The sequence below is a fragment of the Medicago sativa genome, chromosome 3, assembly GCF_051527215.1.
Source record: "Medicago sativa cultivar Bolivia chromosome 3, Bolivia_mono, whole genome shotgun sequence".
Taxonomy (NCBI): Eukaryota; Viridiplantae; Streptophyta; class Magnoliopsida; order Fabales; family Fabaceae; genus Medicago; species Medicago sativa.
Window position 1 is genome coordinate 7,349,175 of NC_140751.1, and position 24,513 is coordinate 7,373,687.

At 34.9% G+C, this 24,513-nt stretch overlaps 1 protein-coding gene and 1 pseudogene across 1 annotated transcript; both read left to right on the forward strand.

Moving 5' to 3' along the window:
- The first annotated feature begins 12,926 nt into the window (after positions 1 to 12,926).
- On the forward strand, positions 12,927 to 14,405 carry LOC146935334 (F-box/kelch-repeat protein At3g23880-like; annotated as a pseudogene).
- Positions 14,406 to 17,896: 3,491 nt separating this feature from the next.
- Positions 17,897 to 19,431, forward strand: LOC146935335 (F-box/kelch-repeat protein At3g23880-like). Its single transcript, XM_085750517.1, has one exon. The coding sequence runs from the start codon at positions 18,065 to 18,067 to the stop codon at positions 19,262 to 19,264; it is 1,200 nt and encodes a 399-aa protein (XP_085606643.1). The 5' UTR covers positions 17,897 to 18,064; the 3' UTR covers positions 19,265 to 19,431.
- The last annotated feature ends 5,082 nt before the right edge of the window (positions 19,432 to 24,513 follow it).

A 24,513-nucleotide genomic window follows, 5' to 3' on the forward strand; every position in this document is an offset into this window, starting at 1 on the left:
GTTTAAGTCTCTTATGGTCCTGGACGTTTGGCCATTGCCGCTCCCGGGGCTCCCCGGACCTCCCCAACAGTGGTATCAAAGCCGTGGTTAGGATTGGTAGGGAGCAGGAGCGGGATCCTGGTGTGGATCAGGCTAGTGATGTGGGTGATTCACACTTGAGGGGAAGATTGTTGGGTAATCAATTGTGAGTGATTATGTCCCACATCGACTAAGAATGGAGGAAACAAATGATATATAAGAGAAGGAACCCATAAACCCATTGCCTTAAGGTGTTGGGTAAGTGTGTGGTGTTTAAGTGTCTTATGGACCTGGACGTTTGACCCATTGCCGCTCCTAGGGCTCCCTAGACCTCCCCAACAGTGGTATCAAACTCGTGGGGAGCGTAGTGATGTGCGTGATTCACAATTGAGGGGGAGATTGTTGGGTAATCCGTGGGGAGCGTAGTGATGTGCGTGATTCACACTTGAGGGGGAGATTGTTGGGTAATCAAGTGTGATTGATTGTGTTGGGGAGCGTAGTGATGTGCGTGATTCACAATTGAGGGGGAGATTGTTGGGTAATTGATTATGTTGGGGAGCGTAGTGATGTGCGTGATTCACAATTGAGGGGGAGATTGTTGGGTAATCCGTGGGGAGCGTAGTGATGTGCGTGATTCACACTTGAGGGGGAGATTGTTGGGTAATCAAGTGTGATTGATTGTGATTGATTATGTACCACATCGACTAGGAATGGAGGAAACAAATGATATATAAGAGAGGGAACCCATAAACCCATTGCCTTAAGGTTTTGAGTAACAGTGTGGTATTTAAGTCTCTTACGGTCCTGGACGTTTGGCCCGGGGCTCCCCGGACCTCCCCAGCACAAAAAACGAGAGAAAACAAGTTTACACCCCCAGGATAGCTCACAGCTGAACGCCGAAGTGTGTAAAAAACGAGAGAAAACAAGTTTACACCCCCATGACAGCCCCTCCCGGGGCTCCCCGGACCTCCCCAACACAAAAAACGAGAGAAAACAAGTTTACACCCCCAGGACAGCTCACAGCTGAACGCCGAAGTGTGTAAAAAACGAGAGAAAACAAGTTTACACCCCCAGGACAGCTCACAGCTGAACGCCGAAGACAAGCCAACAACCAACGTTAAAGAGAAGTTGACGTTTAGGTATTTTCAATCTACTCAAACTCTAATGCCATGGGAACCCATTGCCTTAAGGTTTTGGGTAACAGTGAAGCCAACAACCAACGTTAAAGAGAAGTTGACGTTTAGGTATTTTCAATCTACTCAAACTCTAATGCCATGATAACACTGTTATCTCAACAACTACTTCATAAATCTCTCTCGCCTGGTTGCGGTAAATCCTTTCGTTCCTCACCCACCAAATCACCAAAACCGCGACATGCTAAATCAACCACAAACCATCAAGCAAAGTGCATAATTTTTTTTGGGGGAGTAACAAAATTAAAATCCATCCATCTCAAAACTTTTTGCCACACCATATCCACCTTATTGCCATACAACAGACAATTTATGGATGCTTTGTGATCCAAAACGTTTCCAAATGCAATATTTAACCGCGTTGGAATACAATCTAGAAGAAGAGTCCAAGAGAAAGCCACAACTTTTTACCGAGCAGGACTCCTCAAAACTGACTCAAACACCCGCTTCTCCAAGTTATTCAACCGATCATCTATAAGCAACACCTTCTAAATAAATACGTAATTAATTTGGTTAAAAAAAAATATGTAACTTGCATTGAGCCGACATTAATCATGTAACTGTCTTAGCCATAAAGGCGAGCATGATCATGAGTAATTTTTATCTTTTGAAGAATATCGCCGACATCTTGGATGATTTTTATGTGTTGGTTTACCATGGACCACTTATCAAGGTTATTCACCTTAAAACTCACCTAGGTAATAGTACCATATCCAAGTAACTAATTTCACCATATTTTTGTGCTTTAGTCATCCTATTGCCTCCATGCAAATTTTTCTAATTATATTTGGTAATCAGATAATATTCAAGTTGTAATTAATTAATTTCTCACAAACCTAGCCCCCTGGAACTAAGAGTATATTCTTGTTCTCTATTTTTTTTTTTGGTCAAGTAGCCTATTGGGTAAAGCTCACAATTTAATTGTGGAGAAGTGGGGTGTCTGGGGTTCGAATCCCGGCCCCTACATATAATATGATATGCAATTTCCCTACCGACTGAGTTAAGCTCACGAGGATATATTCTTGTTCTTTATTGACCAACTAATGCTAGTCTCGTGCTCTCACGAGGCTGAATATTAATAACATTTTTAATATATACTAGTATGGACACCCGTGCCAAGCACGGGCTTAAATTTCATATACTTGGGGAAGAGAATATTGTGATGTATCAATTGTTAGTTAAAGTTCAACATTGGATAAATGAGCAGAGGTTGTACAACAAATAAGTAAATGAACGCATATAATTAAGCCTAAATATTTTGAAAGAAGACGCGGTATCATTCTCACATGTGGTTGCTCTTTTTGCAATGTATCGATTCACATTAATGTTGACTACCTAAGAAGGACTTAAAGTGGTATCATATCTCGGTTCAACATTGGAGGGGAGCTGTAGTGGTTCTTGGCGGTGGACCATTGACGCAAAGAGTCTCATACTTAATGTATATATGTTAATGTGTCCAGTGTGAGTTAAAATTCGACATTAAATGCAAGAGTAAATGTTGAGAAACATATAAGTGAGGTGGCTCATATACTTAATGTCTTAAGCCTTTGGGTGAAGATATAGAGTTATCTAGGCATGACATTGGGGCGGGGTGGGGACAGGTTTTACCTTCCTCATCCCTATCCCTGGCTCTCATATACTTACTCATTACCTTACACATACCCAACAGGGATGAGGAATTGAATCACATCCCCGTCCCCAACGGGTTTGGTATCCCCACCTCATCTCTTTCCCCATAATGAATTATTATTTTTCAATAAAAAATAAGTTTTTTTAACCTCGAGGAAAATGTTGTAATGCATTATCCAATAATATGCTTATTTTAACATTTCATTGAGTGAATTAGTTGGTTGCTTCTTTAAATAATCGCAAATTTTATAAAATGTCAAATATCAATGGATGATAAAGTAATTTTCTACAATGGGATGGGTATGGTTCGGGGTGAGTACCTATATCTATGTTATACCCATGTTTTGAAGTCGAGGAAAACACAAACTCATAGCCAAACCCAGTCAAAAAGGGGAAAACTCGTCAAATCGGGGTTGATTTGGACGGGTAACCGCGAGTATGAGTTTTGTTGTCATGTCTGGTGTTATCCTCATTTATGTGATTTCTCTTGGTTGAATGTGATGTTACCATACTCAACATGTCTCTCTTCAATCCAATACGAAATAAACCCCCTCATTGAAACCCTTTTCCTTTATGTTCAACATTCTTGTGGTCCTCCAATCTAATTTATATATCTACATAATATTCCTCTTAACCATAAAGGAAACAACAATGGATATTGAAGTGGCACAAATAAAATATATGTCTCATATATTTGTTTGAACTCTACTCACACACTTTCAATATTAATGTCTCGACCTTTTTCAACTGCATTACCATCGTTGATTATTAGTTTTGCAACATCATCACACATAACATAAGTAAATTATGCATTCTAGCACCCTTTGAAAGATTGATAATAATCTAAAATACAAATTGGTCGGGTCTTCTTGTTCGACGTGATCTATAACATAGAAAATCATTTTTGCGAGTACATTATGCTCATCAATGTATTTTTTAAGCTCTCAACCAAAGACACATTAAGATCTTGACCGTCAACATTCGCACTGTATAAAGAAATATTGTATTTAAAATGTTCATTTGACTCTTAAAATCAATTGTTGGTGCATAATCAGAACCTAAGATCAGACTACCATTACAATTATAGTTTTCACCAATAAGAATGAGTGGTGACGGTCAACCTCTATCTTTTTTTTCTTTGTTTTTTTGAAGAAAACGATCCACCACTCTATCAAGGTGAACGAAAACATATTACTGTAAAATTTAATATTATCCTGGTAGTGTCAACTATTTGGATGACCACCATATAATTTAACTAAGGGTCCTGATAACCACTGCCCTGGGTGCAGCGGTTAAGCTTATCATAAAAGGGAATTATTACCACAAAAGGATGCTGCTTTTGACATTATTATCAATTAATTACACAATTTCAATGCATTAACTGCTATATAATTTCCTTTTTCATATTCTTAACCAGTGCCCCGGGGGCATTGGTTAGCATTTCCCTTTAACTAAATAATAGTTGCGCAAGCTTCTACTATTAATTTATTTTTCTACTTAGTTATACATTAATTATTAAGGCTTAATTTCATGTTTGATCCCTTATGTTTATCTTAGTTTTCATGTTGGTCTCTTATGTTTTAAAAGTTTCTATTTGGTCTCTTACGTTTTAAAAGTTTCAGGTTGGTCTCACTTTGGAGTAAGTTAGTCCCTTCCATCACTTAACATTTAAAGATTCAGGTTGACAATAGCGGTGATGGAACTTAACTTATATAGAAAATCAATTTTAAAACATTTTTTTAATATTTTTTGTTTTTTTAAACTCAATATCATGTCGCGGAAGGGACTAACTTATCTCAACGTGAGTAACGTTTTGGACCAACTTGAAACTTTTAAAATGTAAGGGACCAAATTGAAACTTTTAAAATATAAGAGACCAACCTAAAAACTAAAATAAACATAAGGGATCAAACATGCAATTAAGCCGATTATTAACTATTTGTTGGTTATATTGTGTTTATGTTTTTTATAGTGCACTTATGAATGTTTATTTTTCAATTAATCTATTTTTTTTTTGTTGATGAATCTATATTATACTGTAAACATTGGATTTAAAAGTAGAGTTGAATATGTTTTTCATCCCTATAAAATTAACAACTTTCCTTTTTTGTCCAAATAAAAAAAGTTATTTTGTGCTAAAACCGTTATTTTTAACTATTCTTAAACTTTTAATTTTTATCGATTTTTTGTCTATGTGTTTAGAACATAATTTTTTTTTATTTAAAACAAATCAAGCCAAGTTGATTTGTTATTGATGTTTTATCTACGGTTAATTAGAAACTATTACTACTCACAAAAACCAACGAATGAACTTATTATTGATTTGTTATTAACCTTTTACCCTTAAAACGTTTCTTTTTTACCACGTTACCCATGTATGGAAAGTGTTGTTACACCGTCGTCGAATTTTGTGATTAATCAGTGTCATTTTTTTTAGAGGATAATCAATGTCATGTTGTTTCGCATTGCAACCACTTCTAAAACCACTTACCAAACAAGGTCAAGGGTTCCAAACCCCAAACCATTTAAATGAAGCTCATTTATTGGAACATAAGGGGATTTGCCAATGCCCCTTCAAGATTGGCCCTTCAGAACCTTATTACCAATAATAAACCTAACATTGTTATTATATCTGAACCAATGATGAACTTTGATGATGTCCCTAGAAATTGGTTTCAAAGACAGGACCTTAAACCTTTTGCTTTCAACTCTAGAACCAACCATCTCCCGAATTTATGGTGCTTTTGCAGTACCAACCTTAACCCTGACATCCTATCCATTGATGATCAAAGTGTTTCTTTTTCCATATCTGACAATGGCAAGAAACTTGCAATCTCTGCAATCTATGCATCTACATCATATATTAGAAGAAAACACCTTTGGGAAAACCTCAATAACCTCCAAACACAACACAACCTCCCCTGGAATTATATTGGTGATTTTAATACAATATTGGGAGCTCATGAACACTTGGGAAACTTCTCACCTGCTCGGCCTCCAATACAAGATTTTATAGACTGGACTGACAACCTGGACCTGTTTCACCTTCCAACTAGAGGCGCACACTACACATGGAATAATGGCAGAATGGGTAGGGCTCACACTCAAAGAAGATTGGACAGATCTGTTTGTAACCAAGCATGGCTAGATATATGTCATTCCACTTCTTGTTCTTCTTTACTCAAAACCACATCGGACCATTACCCCTTGCTCCTGATGTTTGATACAAATGAGGTTAAATTTGCTTCAAATTTCAAGTTTTTAAAGATGTGGGCCCTCCACAATGACTGTAAAGACTTCATAGCATCTTGTTGGCAGACACCAGTCATTGGTTGTCCTATGTTCATCCTCACAAAGAAGTTGAAGACCCTTAAAGACAAGATCAAAACATGGAACAAAGAAGTGTTTGGAAACGTTCATGATTATGTCAAGCAAGCTGAAACAAAACTCTCCCTCATCCAAGACCAAATTCATTCAGATGGCCCATCTGACAACCTTTTGAACCTTGAAAAAAATGCTCAATGTGACCTAAACAATGCCCTTCAAAGACAAGAAAGCTTCTGGCAAGAGAAAGCAAGAACAAACTGGCATATGAATGGTGATAGAAACACTGCTTATTTTCACAGACTCTCGAAAATAAAGAACAAGACAAAGCTTATTTCTAGTTTGAGAGATGGAGAGAATATTATCACTGAACCTCAAGATATTTCAAATCATATTGTGAATTATTATAAAAATCTTTTTTGTACTAACCCTTTTTTGCAGGATGAGTTGCTTGCAGAAGAAGTTATTCCTAATTTGGTGGGAAACAACACTAATCAAATGCTCACTGCTCTTCCTACTCATGAAGAAATCAAGGCAGCAGTTTTCAATCTCAACAAAGATGGTGCACCTGGACCTGATGGCTTTGGGGCTTTCTTTTTTCAAACTTACTGGGAAATCATTCATAAAGAGCTCATAGATGCAGTCATCCAGTTCTTTGTTTCGGGATGGATTCTTCCCAATTACAATGCCAACACTTTAATTCTCATCCCTAAACATGCAAATGCAGACAGTGTTGATCAATATAGACCAATTGCAATGGCCAACTTCAAATTCAAAGTGATCTCAAAAATTATTGCTGACAGGCTTGCTTGCATCCTTCCAACTATCGTTTCTTCAAATCAAAAGGGATTCATCAAGGGTAGAAATATCAAAGATTGTCTTTGTCTTGCCTCAGAAGCAATCAACATTCTGGATAAAAAAGCTTTTGGTGGTAATTTAGCTCTCAAAATTGACATCACAAAAGCATTTGACACTTTGGATTGGAGATTTCTATTGAAGGTTCTCAGGTGTTTTGGTTTCAACGATACTTTCTGTAGCTGGATTTCTTCAATTCTTTCTTCAGCTACTCTATCTATATCTGTCAACGGCAGTCAGCAGGGTTACTTCAAATGCACCAGAGGGGTGAGACAAGGTGACCCTTTATCTCCCCTTCTTTTTTGTTTAGCTGAAGAAGTGCTGAGCAGAGGGATATCCAAACTTGTTAATGAGGGCAAAGTCAAGCTGATACCGGGGCCAGAAATATTCAAATACCATCACATTGTTTCTATGCAGATGACATCATGATCTATTGTAGAGGTAACCTTGATAGCCTAACATCTTTACAACATCTTTTCACTAGATATGCAAACAGTGCAGGTCAGATAATCAGTGCCAGGAAATCAACTATTTATGATGGGGGAATCTCACAGGCTAGATTGCACATTATTGTGAATCTCTTAGGTTTTGATATTGGTTCATTACCATTCAACTACCTGGGAGTTCCAATCTTTAAAGGGAGACCCAAATCCATTTACCTTCAACCAATAGCTGATAAGATCAAGTCTAAACTCTCAGCTTGGAAGGCATCACTATTATCCATAGCTGGTAGAGTTCAGCTGGTCAAATCGGTTATTTTTAGCATGCTGAATCACTCAATGTCAATATATTCCTGGCCGGTCTCAATCTTGAAGGACATTGAGAAGTGGATTAGAAACTTCATCTGGAGTGGTGATGCAACACAGAGAAAGTTAGTGACAGTAGCTTGGAAAAAAATGTGCAAACCTTACTTAGAGGGCGGATTAGGCTTGAGATCTATCATATCTTTAAATGAAGCCTTCAACTTGAAACTTTGTTGGGACATGATGCAATCAAATGATGACTGGGCAAAGGTTTTGAAGCGCAGAGCTGTTAGAGGAAACAGGACAATTACCCATCATATTTTTTCCTCTATTTGGTCAAGTATCAAAGCTGACTTCCCAAAGGTGATTGAGAATTCTTACTGGTTACTTGGTAATGGAAAGGACATAGATTTTTGGAAGGATGCTTGGTGTGGCAACCCCATTCAAGAGACTCTGCAACTTACCGACACTGAAATCCAGCAATTCCCCAGGTTTGTTAATGAATATATTAACAACTTTCAGTGGAGTATCCCTCAAGACCTTATTTCCCAATACCCTGCAATTAGGTTGATGATTTTGAATGTTACCATCCCTATTGAAGAGTCAGAAGATAGACTAGTTTGGAAGCATATCCCAAATGGGGTTCTCAGACTGTGTGACGCATATTCCTTCCTTAACCAACCTTCGGCTACTTATCATTGGGCCAAGAATATTTGGAGCATAGACATCCCTCCTTCTAAGTCCCTGTTGACTTGGAGAGTTATTCATGACAAGGTACCTACCGATGAAAAGCTTCAACAAAGAGGCTGTAGCATACCATCTATGTGCTCGCTCTGCTCCTCTTATGCAGAGTCATCTTTCCACTTATTTTTTAAATGCAGGTTTTCTTTCATGATTTGGTGCTGGTTTGCTTCAATCCTTGATTCATCTCTTCACTTTCAATCTATTGAGGATATATGGACCATTTGCGATAGAGGTTGGTCATCACAGTGCAAAATAGCAATTCAAGCCGCTATTGTTAATATTTTCAGCACAATATGGCACTCTAGAAACCAATGCAGATTTCAAGACATGAAGCCGAACTGGAGGTTGGCCATCAACTCCATTATATCTGCAGTCAATCTTTCAGGGAGCAACACATCTAAAAGGTCCAATTCATCAGTCAAAGATCTAATCACATTGAAGAAATTTGATGTTGCAATCCGTCCTCCCAAACCTATGAACATCAAAGAGATTATCTGGTCTCCACCATATATGGGATGGATTAAATGCAATACAGACGGAGCAGCTACATCAATCACATCCTCTTGTGGGGGAATTTTTAGAGACAGCAGCGCAAACTTCCTCACTTGTTTCGCAGAAAATCTTGGTGAGTGCAGTGCCTATCAGGCTGAGCTTTCAGCCATAATGAGGGCAACCGAGATTGCTCATCAAAGAAGATGGTCAAACCTCTGGATCGAATCAGACTCCTCCTTGGTGGTTATGGCTTTCAAAAATGACTCCATGATTCCTTGCAATATTAGAAATAGGTGGAAAAATTGTATCCAATTGCTTTATCAGTTGAATTTTGTTGTTACTCATATCTACAGGGAAGGTAATAGATGTGCAGACTTGCTAGCTTCCAAGGGTTTAGAGATACAAAATGTAAAAATTTGGCTAGACTTGCCTGAATTTCTTAGGCTTCTCGTTGTACATGACAGGCAAGGTATGCCTAATTTTAGGGTTTCTAATGTTTAGGAGGTTTTGGTTCTTGTCCCCCTCCTATTTTTTGTCTTTCCTTCTCTATCTATATAATATTTTGAGGTAGTGGCACTTTGCTACACCTCCTTTTGGTTTAAAAAAAAAAAATGTTGTTTCGCATTGCTCTTGATTAAAATTAATTGCAATAATGATGTTTATAAATTATATAACATGGTTGTATTTTGGATTTGGTTTGAAGTAAACATGAAATAGTACATATGGACACTTAAAAATTTGCAATTAGTCAATTAATATTTTTTTTTACAAAATCAATTAATGTTTTTATATTAAAATATTACTTTTTACAAAGTATTTTAATTTATGAATGCATCCTTATGAAGTAAATCATCTTCTAGGCATATTGTTTTTCATCAAACATATTCTTCTCATTTGCACAACAAACAACTTAATTTAAAACGTAATAGTTGACTAAAAAAAAAAAATGAAATGGTTTTATGATACATAAATACTATTAACTTGCACTTTCTCTTTGAATTATTTCAATTAATTTGCACTTCGTATTTTTGGTTTATTTTAATTTTAAACCGAAGAAATTAGCATTGTTTTGTACGAAAAAAATAGCATATTTTTTAACCTTTTTTTTAAAAAAAAAACCTCTCTTATGATTTTTTTTATTTTTATGATGTATGTATGTAAGGGAAAAAATATATTGTGTGCAGATTATTTCAAAAATTTGGTAGTAAATAAGGTAATAATTTTTGTAAATAAAATATTATTAAGAAAATGTACGCAATCAAATACAAATATTATGTAATGCATATGTGTATCGATTAATATCTTATGCAATCTAAATAATTCAATTTGTGGAAAGTAAAAAATTTACTCACTAACCATAACAAAAATTAAAGAGAAATTCTACTCCACACATGAAGTAATTATATTATTTGGGAATGATTAGAATATGGAAACTCATAAATCTATTACATTGAACCGTATAGAGTAGAACCAATTTGCCCCATTCATAAATTCACCATTTTTTTTTTGCACCAATCATATAGGATGGTCTTGAAAAGTACATCACAAAGAGTACAATGGTAGAAGAGCGTTTAGAAACCATTGTATATATGTGTAATAGTGATATTAAAAATCAATATAAATTAATTGTGATCAATGACGGATTTAAAGTTATTCAAATAGTATTCTCTACAAAAAATAACATTAATAAGGAGTATATTTGATAGTAGAAAAAAATATAATGCACCTAGTAAATTGCAAATGAGCTTATATTTAAGGACACGAAAATTATTCAAATAGGGCTTATAATTAGTTAGGGAGGGATGAATTATCGGCCAAACATTGAACCGTATAATTCTCTTGAATAAAATATGCTAAATATGTTTAAATTCATATTAATAGATTATAAATTACATTATAAGTTAAAATAAGATGCTTATCATTTAAATTAGTTCGACATATGTTTTACATATCACTAAATTATTAAAATGAGCAAACGACAAAGAAGAGATTGCAAAATACACAATTTGTCTATCACAATATAATTATAACTGATCTGGATTGAAATTGAAATGAAAATATAAAATATTTTGAGAAACTTATACAATTGAGTTTGTATTCGTTTTGTTTCTGTTCGATACAGTCCAAGATTTACATCGCCACCAAAGTTACTCATAGTACACCTTTCTCTTTTGTAGGTGTTGCCCAAATTTGTATAACAACTTCTTCGCATAGTGGAATGAATTATATTACCTTGAAAGTACAAAGAAATAAAAATACAAAAATTAGATTAATTTATAATGTCGAAAAAATAAATAAATTCATTATATACAAATAAAAGTCTTCATGAGAATCATATCTAGATAGAACAGGTGTATGTGACCGTTGACATTATAAACAAACAATACATGAATGATTCGAACAACTTACTTTGATTCTTTGATTGAGTTGATCTCACAGATGTTATCAGATCTTAGTGTCATGACGATTTTTTGGAGTTTCACAGCACAGTTTGGAAGAAACCTGCAAGTGAAAAGGATAAAAGAAACATATGCTATATATAGGAAGATAATAAAAGCAAACGACATCATGAACAATCATGAACAAATAAAAAATATGATGCAAAATTGGTTAATGATAAAATGTTTGATTGACTTACAACCTATAAGGTGACACATGTTACACTCTAATTGATTTATTTTTAAAAAGTGACATTATACTCTAATTTGATTGGCTCGATACAATTCTACCTATAAAGACATATGATGATTTGTTTAACTTTGATTTGGTTTTGGTTGAGAAAATAATCAATGATGAAGATGTTTTGCTCCATCTACTTAATCAACAATACCGGAAAAAAAAATCAACAATAATTGATTATAAATGCCATTTTCATTTTTAACAAAAGTTCCATATATATATATATATATATATATATATATATATATATATATATATATATATATATTTGGTCAAAATAAAAGTTCCATATATACAACATGAAATTAAAGTTCCATAAAAGATAAGTAAAGGTGTATATCATTTTCATTTATTTTGAATTGAGATTGAAATTTGAATATGTGTATAAAAACATTGTAGAATTGTATTGGAGAAGTAATAAATGCTAGAAGAAAAATGTAATGCCATGTGTACTTTGGCTCATAGAAGTATTCTTTTATATTATATAAAGATTATTGGCGTTTAGACGGGTTTTTTATTGCACTGATACAAATAAATTATGAACAATGATTTTGTTTTTATCTTAACATAAATGAAAATTTTTATATTGATTAAAATATTTTTTTTTTAATTGGATTAAAATTGTATGTACGGGTATTTTGCACTTTTATATTGTAACAAACTATACTTATCTTTATGAATGACACCAACAATATATCAAATATAATATAAAATGTTATTTTTTTGAATGACATCAACAATATAGCATTCTTATAAGGAAATTTTTTTAAGGGTATAGTTGAAACTGAAAAAGTTAGTCTCAAAGACAGGTATTCTCTTTATAATATTGTTCAAAAAAATGTACTCTCTTTATAGTAGTATTATAGATATAGATAAAGATGATTCAAATTACCCCTAGAAAAATATGATTCTAAGTAGTACGATCCCATTGCAATCTAAACCACCTGCTATGATACTCCTGCACATTTTAAATATTAAAACTAGTAAAGTAATATTGAAAACATCCATCAAATATATTTTATGCCCATGCTTCTATTTTTATTTTTTTTTTGTAACAAATAACAGTAACAAATAAATATTTTTGTGGTTTCTCATTTTATTTGATTTTGTAAATCAAATAACTCCAAATTTAGCGATCCCAAACAAATAAAAAAACCTAAATTTAGCGATACAGCACTTTTTTTTTATATATAAAATCTAAATCTCTAGCCATATTAATTTTGCGATCAAAACCCTATTTTCCAGAAAAAGGGAGACTACAGCGCTGCACTGACAGTCAGAGATGGCTTCGTCTCTGCCCACACTTCCATTCGACCTAACATCACCGCCACCTTCACTCTCTTTCGGCAGTTCACTACACGCGCCACCTCTGCCCACCCTTCCATTCGACCTTATTACAGAAATCCTTTGTTTCCTACCAGTGAAATTCCTCCTCCGGTTTCGATGTGTCTGCAAATCCTGGAATTCTCTCATCATTGATCCCATATTCGCCAAGCAGCACTTCCGCAAGACAACTGCTCGTCGTGTTTACTTCGTAAGCTACTGCGGATCCCCAGGCGGATACAGTTTTATATCTTACCCTTGCAACTTGCTTTTCACAAAAATAACCGCTAGACAAGAACGGTTTAGCTATTCTTCAAACAATATTGTTGGATATCGTCATCGAATCAATCCATATGGATATTATCATGATGAAATCACTCCATATGGATTTGCTGGCTCCTGCAATGGTATCCTTTGTATTGCAGACAACCATGATAAAGGCTTAGTTGTATTGTTGAACCCTTTCATTAGAAAATTCAAGGAATTGCCCCTTCTTGAAAAACCACAAAATGCAAGAATAATGAGTAACATTAAGATGACGTTTGGCTTTGGCTATGATTCTTGTACAGATATTTACAAGGTGGTTGCTGTTATGAGGTACAAGATGTGTGTCGGCTATGATTATTATACAGATAAATTTGATTATGTTTACAAAACTGAAGTGAAGATTCATACATTGATTGGGTACCAATTGTTGGAAAAGCATTCAAGAATTTCCTTTTGGTGTTGTCCCTATTGGACAACCTGGAAAATTTGTGAGTGGCACGATTAATTGGTTGACCTCTATTGATCTTGAACAAAAAGGTCCACGCTTTATTGTTTCTTTTGATTTGGGGAAAGAGTCTTATCAAAAGGTTTTGACTCCTAATTATGAAGGGGTAGATGTGTGTAACTTCTTAGCCTTGAGTGTGTTGAGGGATTGCTTATGCCTGACTTCTCGTGATGATAATTGGGTTGTAAAGGATGTTTGGATTATGAAGGAGTATGGAAATAGAGAATCATGGACTAAATTGTTCAATGTTTCTTATAGGGGATATCCTAGAAATTATAATATATTTGGCGAGGCAATATATATTTTTGAAAATGATCAAGTGATGCTGAAGTTTACTGGGTCTTCAAAATTGAAGTGTATTGATCCTAAGAATGGTACTTTTAGGACTTTTCAATTTCAAAGCAACCCAGAAGTCTGCGTGGAGAGTTTAATATTACCTTGGTGAAAATGCTAGGATGTGGATTTCGTGCTATGTCACTTGACCATGAGATTCAATGACAGCCTATACTACAATTTATGTTTAATATCACCTAATTTATGTTTAGGTTATTTATTTTATGCATGTTCCGTTTACTGGTGATTACTTGGATCATTGTTAATTAATGGAATCTACAATTTGAATGTTTGCTGTTATTTTCGAAGATTTAGTAACTGATCTCTCCTATTCAGTCTCTCTCTCTTATTCTTTCTTAATCTTTTATTCTTTTGAATTTAATTTCTTGGTTCCGAACAATTAATGGAGGTAATGACTCCATTAATAAGATTCATGGGTGTTTTGCCCGAGGGAGGATCTGGATCTGTTTGGATTTCGGATATTATAACCCTTACCAGTCCCATTACTAATGTAGGTGAGGTTTGCTCTATTTCACATGTCTTGTTTATAAGATTTTCTTTCATATTATTGTTTCTATTCAGATACTATCAGCCTAACTTTTTAAACTGCATATTATCATCTTTAGATCTTTGAGTTTTGTATCATATTTCAAATTTCATATCTCAGTTTTGATAAGTAAACAGTTTTAATGGAGTTAATGAGCAAACATAGACCTTATCTTGCCACAACTACAGGTTTGTGTGTATTGGTCATAGTCAAAGGTTGCTTTATCTGTATACCATAGTCGAGTTATAAAGATGGTGTATAACACTTTGCTAACATTTTTTTGGTTTGTGCCTTACTCTCGAACGCTTGGTAGATGGTGTATAATTACATGTGTATGCCGCTCTTTAAATCTTGAGTCTTATTTTGGTTAGCCTCCGAAAATCCAACTTATCAAAACATCACTCCTATATTATATAAAAGAGGTTACATATGTTTTTGGTCCCAATATACCAATTTTTCGTTTTAGTGCCTCTAAAAAATTTCATCGACTTTTGGTCCATATTTTGAAGTCAACTCATGCGTAGCCTTTGTATTTTATAATAAAAATTGTGCATAAATGTGTAAAATATTGTAAACACTCTCCAGATGGTATTTTATCGGCTAAGCTTACTTTTAATTTCCTTAATCCAACTTCTTTGGCTGTTCCTTGGGCTGGATTGATTTGGAGGAATTGCATCCCTCCATCTTATTCCTTCACTCTTTGGCGAGCTCTTCACCAAAAGTTTCCTACAGACGAGAAACTTCGATCACGGGGTTGTGTTGTCTTTATTTGTGTTCTTTATTGTTCGTCCAATGAATCTACTTCTCACCTCTTACTGCATTGCCCCTTTTCCGTTTCCATTTGGAATTGGTTGGAAGCGCTCTTTAACTGTAACTTTGAGAGATCCTCTTTAAGTTTGCTTTTGGAGGGGGTGCCTCGGGTGTGCAATTCTCAAATTTTGCAATCCTCTTTAAGTTTCCAAGATAACTGTCTGTGTGTGATTTTTTTTCCTCTATCTCATTTTATTTTCAATTTCACCTACATGACATTTTTTAACCTATTATGTGTTTATCTCCAAACCACCTAATCTAATCCAAGTAGCTCTGTGAGAAATTTTTATTGCTAAATTTGAATATACATCACAATTCAATCTCCCTTTCTTGTTATATTATTTTACTCTAGCCACGACATGGTTCAAAATCGTAAGGCCTAGGTCGGTAGATTCCATGATGGAACTTTGTAGGAGGTTCACGATCCATTTCACTGCTTCCTATAAACAGTCCAACATTGTCGACAGCCTATAGAGCTATCCGCTAGAGAAAGGGAGAGACCATGCACAATTAAATCCAGAGGTTCATTAGAGAAGTGATCCCGGTTCAAGAGGCCGATGACAAAATAAAAACATATTTACTAAGGAAAGGGAAGGAGAAAGGGACCAAGTTCGCGGAGAATATCATGTTGAAAGTCCCCCAAGACTTTACCCACTTTTTGAGAAATGTTGAGAAATATATCCAAAACAAAGCTATGTTGGAGGCCAACAGAGTCATGAATGCTGGTCTAGAAAAGGAGAATGAGCCGAAGACCGAGAGAGATAAGAACACCTTAGAACATGCTTCCTTATACTACAAGTACACCTATCTTAACATCTTCCAGGACTGTATACTACATGAATGCAGCAACCCTGAATTTAAAGAGGAAGGCATCTAATATCCATGCAAAGGTAGTTGTTGTACTTGAGAGAGACAAAAACAAATTAAATGTCGCTTCCAATATTGTAACCAACCTGTGATTCCAGCTGAAAGACACGATACAATAGTTGATCCTAAAGGGAAAGTTGAGAAGGTACGAGTCCGAAGATAACAAGGAATGAGCGTGAGGGAAATGGCCAAACAATAAACTCCCTCCTCCAAAATGATAGGTCATTGCAGTAAATGTCGTGACCTCGACCTAAGAAAAAGAATCGTGGGGTTTACGATACTACAAGACAAATATAAAGCTTTTAAAATTTTGATGCTCAATTTGGGGGAAAAATATTAAATTTACTAATGTTCTTTAATTAAAAAAACATTGTTTTAACTATAATGTTATAAGAACTAAATTATTTGTGCCTTTGCTTAAAAAAAATAAAAAATATCCGTGCTTGATGTGTAAGCATTTTTTTGTTGACAAATTTGATGGATTAACATGTCAATTTACTTATTTTTTCTTTTTCGAAAAGGCAAATAGATACATAAATAATATTTATCAAATTAGTACCAATCGGGAGCAGTGATGTTGGGAAGCTCCATTGGTTTGAGTTAAGGGAGATCCTGATTCTGATGCAAACACTAACGAAGGAGAAAAAACAAATCAAAGTACTAACATATGATTTTTTATTTTATTTTTGTCAACAAAAAAAAAACATATGATTTTTTTTTAAATATTTGCATTACTTATTTTGTAAGAACCCATATTCTTTATGTGAAATGTTTGGGTTGAGTTGTACCAAATCAAATGTATATATTGTTTTTATTTAGAGAAGTGTTAGTAACAAACTCTTAGATATACATAAACATTTTTTTTCGACGAGTTCAAACAAATTTTTGTGAGTCATACATTAATTTGGCGAGATCGATAATTTTAACAAATTCAAAAAAGTGTGATTAAAATTGTGGTAAAAAGAAGTGTCTTAGACAAATATGTCAGTTTTGAGCCTCATTAGTGTTTTTGACCTGAATTAAATGTAAATATTTTGAAAATTCTATTTGAATCTGAATATCGTAGCCTTAAACTTGGGGCAATATCTCGTCACTCTAAATGTTTATTAGATTAAATAAAATTATTCCTCTAAAACAAAGATAAAAATTATTGGACAACAAAGTCTTAGACCGATTTAAATTGATTTTCTTGGTACAAGAGCAATTTAATTTTATTACCCAAAAAAAGTTTTAGACTATTTAAGTACATTTCTAAAAAGATTCTCTAAATGTTTATTAGAAAAAAGTGTATGACTGATTTAATTGTATTTATAACTTTACCAAAATTACTCTTTGAACAATGAAATAAAAAGCAAATCGTCTTTTTCTTTTTTTTACTACAATAGCAAATTGTCTTTTATAGTCCGTCAACTATACCATTTACAAATAAAGTAGAAAAATTAAAAAAAGATATAATTCAAACTTTTGACCCACACAATGCATAGTAACATTCGGATCTATAAAAATCCATATTGTGAGACTATCACCTCCCTTCCATTCTCTCCTACTCCTCTAATCAATAAACATTTTAGGTTTTCTCTCTCTACCTTTTCAACTCCATTTCTCCTGTTGTTATCTTCCAAAAATTTATTATATTTTGTTCAAACATTAGGGTGAAATTATTACATCATAACACACAGAACAGAAATCTGCCCAGTTGTGAGAGAGAGCCACCTTATACTTTCACTTTGGTAGAATGGCGCCATACTCCGATGTCGATGACCAAAGCAACATCTTTTCTTCTCAACCACCCAGAGAGGAAACAACCGCAACTAAGAGGCATCAGTTGCCTTCTACCACAACCATTGGAACCCTAACTTTGTCGTCACTTCAAGAGCCACCACTACCCACTCTTTCCTTAGATCTCATTGCTGAAATTTTTTGCAGGCTTCCTGTGAAGTTGTTACTTCAACTTCGATGCCTCAGCAAGTGGTTGAATTTACTAATCACTGATCCCAAGTTCGCAAAGAAGCACCTTCACTTGTCAACAAAGCGCCACCACCTCATGTTAACATGTATTGATGACATCTCAAGTGAGTGGCTTTTGTATGATTCCCCAATCCCATCCATTTTTTCTACTTCAACCATTTTTACACAGACACAACTTTACCCTCTCAATAGTATCACAACTTTATCTACTTATGGAGATAAATCTGTGGATGTAATGTGCTCTTCCGATGGCATCTTTTGTGGCAAGCTCGATTTTAGTTCTTATTCTTATTTTTTGTGGAACCCTTCCGTTAGAAAATTTAAGTTATTGCCTCCTTTGGAAAATTCACTCGGACATGTTTTTCAATTAAGCTTTGGGTATGATCATTTCATTGATAATTATAAGGTCATTGTTGTTTCTACCAAAAATGAAGTTAGTGTTTATACTTTGGGGACTGATTATTGGATAAGAATACCAGACATCCCATATAATTGCCACATCCATCAATCCGCAACATTTGTCAGTGGCACTGTTAATTGGTTTGCAAGCAATGATTCACATTTCATTCTTTCTCTTGATTTAGTGAAGGAGTCATATCAAAAACTTTTGCTACCTAATTCCAAGAGTGATTTGTGGTTCATTGGTTTGGTGAGGGATTGCTTGTGTGTCTCTGCAACTACTGATATGTTTTTAGATGTTTGGATTATGAAGGAGTACGGAAATCAAGAGTCTTGGACTAAATTGTACCGTGTTCCTGACATACAAGATCAGGGTCTCGAAGGCTATCAAGCTTTATATATTTATGAGGATGGCCAAGTGCTGTTAGAATTTCATGAGATGGGAGGTGGAAAAATGAAGTTGGTTGTTTATGATTCCAAGACTGGTACTTTTAATATTCCTGAGTTTCAAAACAAGTATGAACAAATAGGCTCAAATGTCTACATTGAGAGTTTGATATCACCTTAAGCAAGGATTCAACTGCAACATATATATGGTTAATATTTTTATTGTGTTATTTATTTTGTCTGGTTTGATTCTTGGTAATTTGTTGGATCAGTGCTAATCAATAGTTGATGGAATCTAGAGGTTGGACATTGCATTTATTTTCAATAGTATGATAAATTTGAGTCGTTGATTCTCTCTCATCTTCCATTATATTTTAAATAATTAATAATCATGAATTGCATGAAATGGTTTATCATTTGATTTTCTAAAAAGGTTTGAGAAATCTGTTCAGTTGGAAATAAGTTCTTTAATTTTGTACTCAAATCTGTTTACTAGTTTTTGAACTATGGAAAACTGGTTCAGAATCAGAAAATTTGTTTATTCAACTATGTTAACCTACACATAACCAGTTTTAAACTGTTTTCAACCAGCTCAGTTTGAAATCACAATTTTGTTCTCGAATTTTAAACCACATCGGTTCAGAAATAAGAAAATACTGAATTAATGAGACTCTGGATAGAAATTGTTTGAGTTATGTTTGCATAAGAGTGTGAATTTTATTTTAGGAGTGAGGAGGATATTAGAGTGTTCTTTTAAACTGAATGGTTACAAATACAGTAGGAGATTGGTGCTATTTTTTCTATTGAAGTTAAATTGCATAATTCTCCATTGATTATGGAACGAGTCGAGTGTGTTGTACTTTCATTTGGTTGTTGGCTGCATGTATAACCCTGTTTTCTGTTTATTTCTAATATTTTTCTTTAATACCCTTCATTTCTTCGGTAAAACAAGAATAAATATATATGATTGATTTTTCTTCTGATATGTTGTGGGTTTTGAATGGTTTGTGAAGTAGATGAAATTGGAGTTTCATCTTTTAATACATCTGCTCCTAATATTCTGATACGAGTGAAAACAATTCATCATCAGACCTTTTTCACCGTCATCATATTGTTGTGTTGTTTTATCTTGGTTTTCGGGTGTCAAACATTGATTACGTTTGAACCTTTTAAACCGGTGATATCTTATTTTTTCTTGGGAAGGGAAAAAGTAAGCAAAACCCTTGAGAATCGAGGTCCGGGAGTTGTTTTCGCTACGGGAAGGTGTTAGGCACCCATAACGACTATAGTATCCTATAGGAACCGTCTTTAATTTCTACGCGCGCGCTTTATTTTTAAATGCTATTTGAAAGTATTTATTTACACCTAAAGTTGGCTAAATGAAGAATTGGAGGGAGAAGAATATTTTTGGATTTTTGTTTTATTTGAATTGAAGGAATTTTGTTCCTTGCCTACGTACCCGATTAAGGGATCAAATCCACCGTAGTTCTCTCTCAAAAAATGTTTTTGTTTTTGTTGGTTGATTTTAAGTTTGAAAATGGATTTTGAAGAATAGAAAGAGGCCTCAAGGGCATGAGATTAGGAAATTGTGTGGTTTGATTAGTGATTTGCAAAAGGAGTCAAAGTTTGATTATTTTCATTGAAATTTGATTAAGGAAATGGAAAAGAAAATGCAATGGGATGTTGGATCCCAAGGTTTATTTGGAAAAGCTTTGAGTGAAGTTGTTCACATTTGTTTGGAAAATTGGTTTTTTTTCTAAGTATAAGTCCTAGGCATTCATCTAAACATACAATCCTAAACATACATCTAAACATACATATTCTAGCTATATAGTGATGTGTGTGCATGTGTCGGTGCTTGTGTTGGTGTACATCATTAGAGTCCATTGTCCTTTACATCACACCCTAGATACATTCTATGGCCTCTTTGCCAAGAAATTAAAAGTGGCATAAAAGTAAAATATTACAAGAATTCCTAAACCTTTACATTCTAATTTTGGTACAAATTAAATTGCAAGAAAGGGATAGAAATGAATATGGGATGAGATGGAGATGCTTATGAAATGACGAAACATGAAGTGAAATGGTTAGTGGCATATGATAATATCAAGAAAATTAAAGCAAGTAAAACATTATAACAAAGGCATAGAAATTAATCACAAAAACACAACCAAAATAATGCAAACATGGCTAAAATCCAAACACAACAATGCAAGAATCATATGGCTAAAAAAAATCTCATAGTCCAACACATCTTTCAAAGGCATAAACTCAGGTTTTGGAATGAGAATCAAGGCCTCATGATGAACTTGATATTTTTGAGAGTGAATTTAGGCATATTTTCACTATTTATTCGCAAATGAAACTTGCAAAGCAAGCTATTAAACATTATTTACACACATGCAGCAAGACATATTCAAAACAGTAGCAACAAACTTCTCAAAATCATATAACATGTATCCTAATCATTTTTCAAGAATGGGAATTAAAATCAAGCAAAAATTCACAAGTTTTCCTCATAAAGATCAAGAAACAATGCAAGAAAAATGTTACAATATTTTTATCAAGCTTTTCAGTAAAAAGATACCACGAAAACAACACAAAATTACCAAAGAACATGTGTAAAAATTTTTATAACATTTTCAAGGCATTTTGATCATAGCCAGAGGTGTGAAACACAAAAAAAGTGTTGAAAATAGCAAAAATATTCACAAAAAGCGCAAAGGAAGAGTCCAAGCCCAAGGCAGGTTAGATCCAGAGCACTAGAGCACCTTTAGGATCGTCAGATTGATCCAACTGGATCAGATCCGAGATCCAAAGGCTACGACGCGCTCAGGAACACAGGAATGGCGTAGGCATGCGTGCATAGGATTAGGAGCAGGTATAAAAGAAAAATGTATGAAGGAATCATCACAAAACATACTCGTTTCTCTCTCTAGGGCAAGTTAGAGAGAGAGGCTCTCTCTTCTTTCAACAAAACGACGGCCGGTTTCTGGATTTGTTCGCCGGAAAGTTTAAATTCTCGCCGGAATCTTCATCTTCTCCGGCGAGAAGCGTGGATTCCGACGAGTTTCACAACCGTCCGATCTTAAAGATTTTTACATCTTTTTAAAGCTTTTATCGTCCTGAAGGCGAATCCAGCCTCCGTTTTGTGAAAAGAACGGCATCGCAACCTAGATCTACATTTCTTTGATTTCGAAACCAAAACAAACGGGGAAAAAGAAGGAGAAAAAGGTGAGGTACCTCGGTGATGGACAGCGAAACGATGAACTGAGAGGAACGGCCTTCACGTGTCTTCGAAATCGAACAAGAAGGCTGATGGAATCCTTTGCTTTCACCTTCGTTTTCTTCTTGTGCTGCGATCTATCCTCTTTTTCACTCCTTCTGTAATTGTTGTCACGTTGCAGTTTGTACGGTTTTGGATTCGGAATCCGAAATGAATCGGTTTCACCTTCTTCTTCTCTTTCGTATCTTTCTCTGTGTGAATTTGCTGGATTCGTCACTTTTTAGCTTCGATCCTTCTTCTTCTCAGTCACAGCTTCGTGATCGTGTCGAGTTCGTTACAATTTGTGGCGGACCTGCGCTTGAATTGCGAAGTGGTGGATTCGATGATGAAGGTTCTATGACGAATCTCTGAGAATCGCCATGCATTGATTGGAACAGTTTGTGTTGTTGTTGATTCTTCTCTGGATTCTGAACGTGAAGTTGGAGTTTGAGAGATTGATCCTGATCTGTTGATGTTGACGATAGAGGTTTTTGATGAATCAGTGCTGGATTGCAGTGATTTGTGGTGTTTTTTGTGGTTTGTTACGGTGGAGTTAGGGTTGTTACGGTGGTGTTAGGGTGGTGGAGTGGCGGTTGTTTGGGTTGTTACGGTGGAGTTAGGATGGTGGAGAGAGAGATAGTTGGTTAGGATTGGTGATGTGGCAGAGGATGAATGGGGGAAAGTGGAAAAATGAATAGTGAATGATGACTGGGCCTGGTGACCAGGATTTATAGGCTGCCATGTAACTGCTGGACCAATCATGATCTGCCATGTGGCACCTGGACAAATGAGAAAAGGACATGTGGACCTGGACTAATGACTTGGACAGAATTCTGGACTAAAATGCAAATAACTAACTTTTGAGGACTTAAAAAACTAAAAATGAAAATTGGACTAAAATTGGTAATTTTGACTAAACGTAAAGTGAAACGAATAAAAAACACAAAACGGACTAAAACGAACCAATGGCCTAAATGAGGTACTTTAAAGTACCTCTCTGCCGAAATTTCGTGTAAAATGACCAAAATGCCCCTAGGGCTAAAAATGACTGAAAATGACTCAGATGCAAATTTAAAATGGATTTTTAACAGGAAAATAAAGCAAGAGCCTATACAAACAAAATTAAAAGACTCAGAGACACTTTTAGAATTTTAAACAGAGCTTTGACACTTGAAATGACTAAAATGCCCCTAGGGGCAAAACTGACTCAAAATGACTTTAAATGCAATTTTTTAACATGGATTTTGACATAGAATGAAACAGAGACTTATTCACACTACTTGAAAGGACTCAAACAAAATTTTGGAAGACTGAGTGAAATTTTGACACAGGAAATGACTAAAATGCCCTTCCATGTGAATTTTGCAAACAATATTGAAATAAAATGCAGAGAGAGATGCAATTGATCAGAGACATATCAAATGACTTATAATGCAAGAAAGAAAAAAATTAATTGGTATTTTTAGGTCCAAAATTAGGGTATAACAGCTGCCCCTATTTAAGTTTCTTTGTCCGGAGAGTCAAGAGACGAAGTCTTAGAGTTGACGGGACGAAGATACTTAAATATTAACATTTGCACTGCTTTTGGACATAAAAATACGCTTTCAGATTTTCAAAAACATGAATGCCATGCACTATTTTGATTATGAATGCAAGACAAACAACTGGAGTCTATGGAACCTATCATGTCACTGGGGATTCAGATAGACATTGACAGGGTAGACAAGCCAGGGAGTAGAAAAAGGGTACAAGTTGTTCTTTGGGTCGAACCAGCCACTTGACCAATGAATACAAAACAAGAGATGGGTGCAAGCTGCTCTTGGGATTGAGCTTGGCACTTGACCGGAAATATAGACATATAGGCAGATACAGGTTGTTCTTTGGATCGAACTTAACACTTGGCTGAAGATACAAACAGATAGACAGACACAAACTGTTCTTTTGGATTGAACTGGCTGTTTGGCTGGAGACATAGACAAAAGGGTTGATACAAGCTGTCTCTTTGGATCAAACTTGCTTGTTGGATTATCACCACATCATGTGGGAAGGTGCAGACTGTTCTCTTAGATCGAACTCGTCGTTTGACCGATAACAAAGCATAAGCTGGGTACAAACTGTTCTTCAGATTGAACTTGCCGTCTGACTGATAACAGAGCATGAGCTGG

Bases quoted from the DNA above. Each gene is read 5' to 3' on its own strand.
- LOC146935335 (XM_085750517.1), top strand. From the start codon at position 18,065: ATGGCGCCATACTCCGATGTCGATGACCAAAGCAACATCTTTTCTTCT.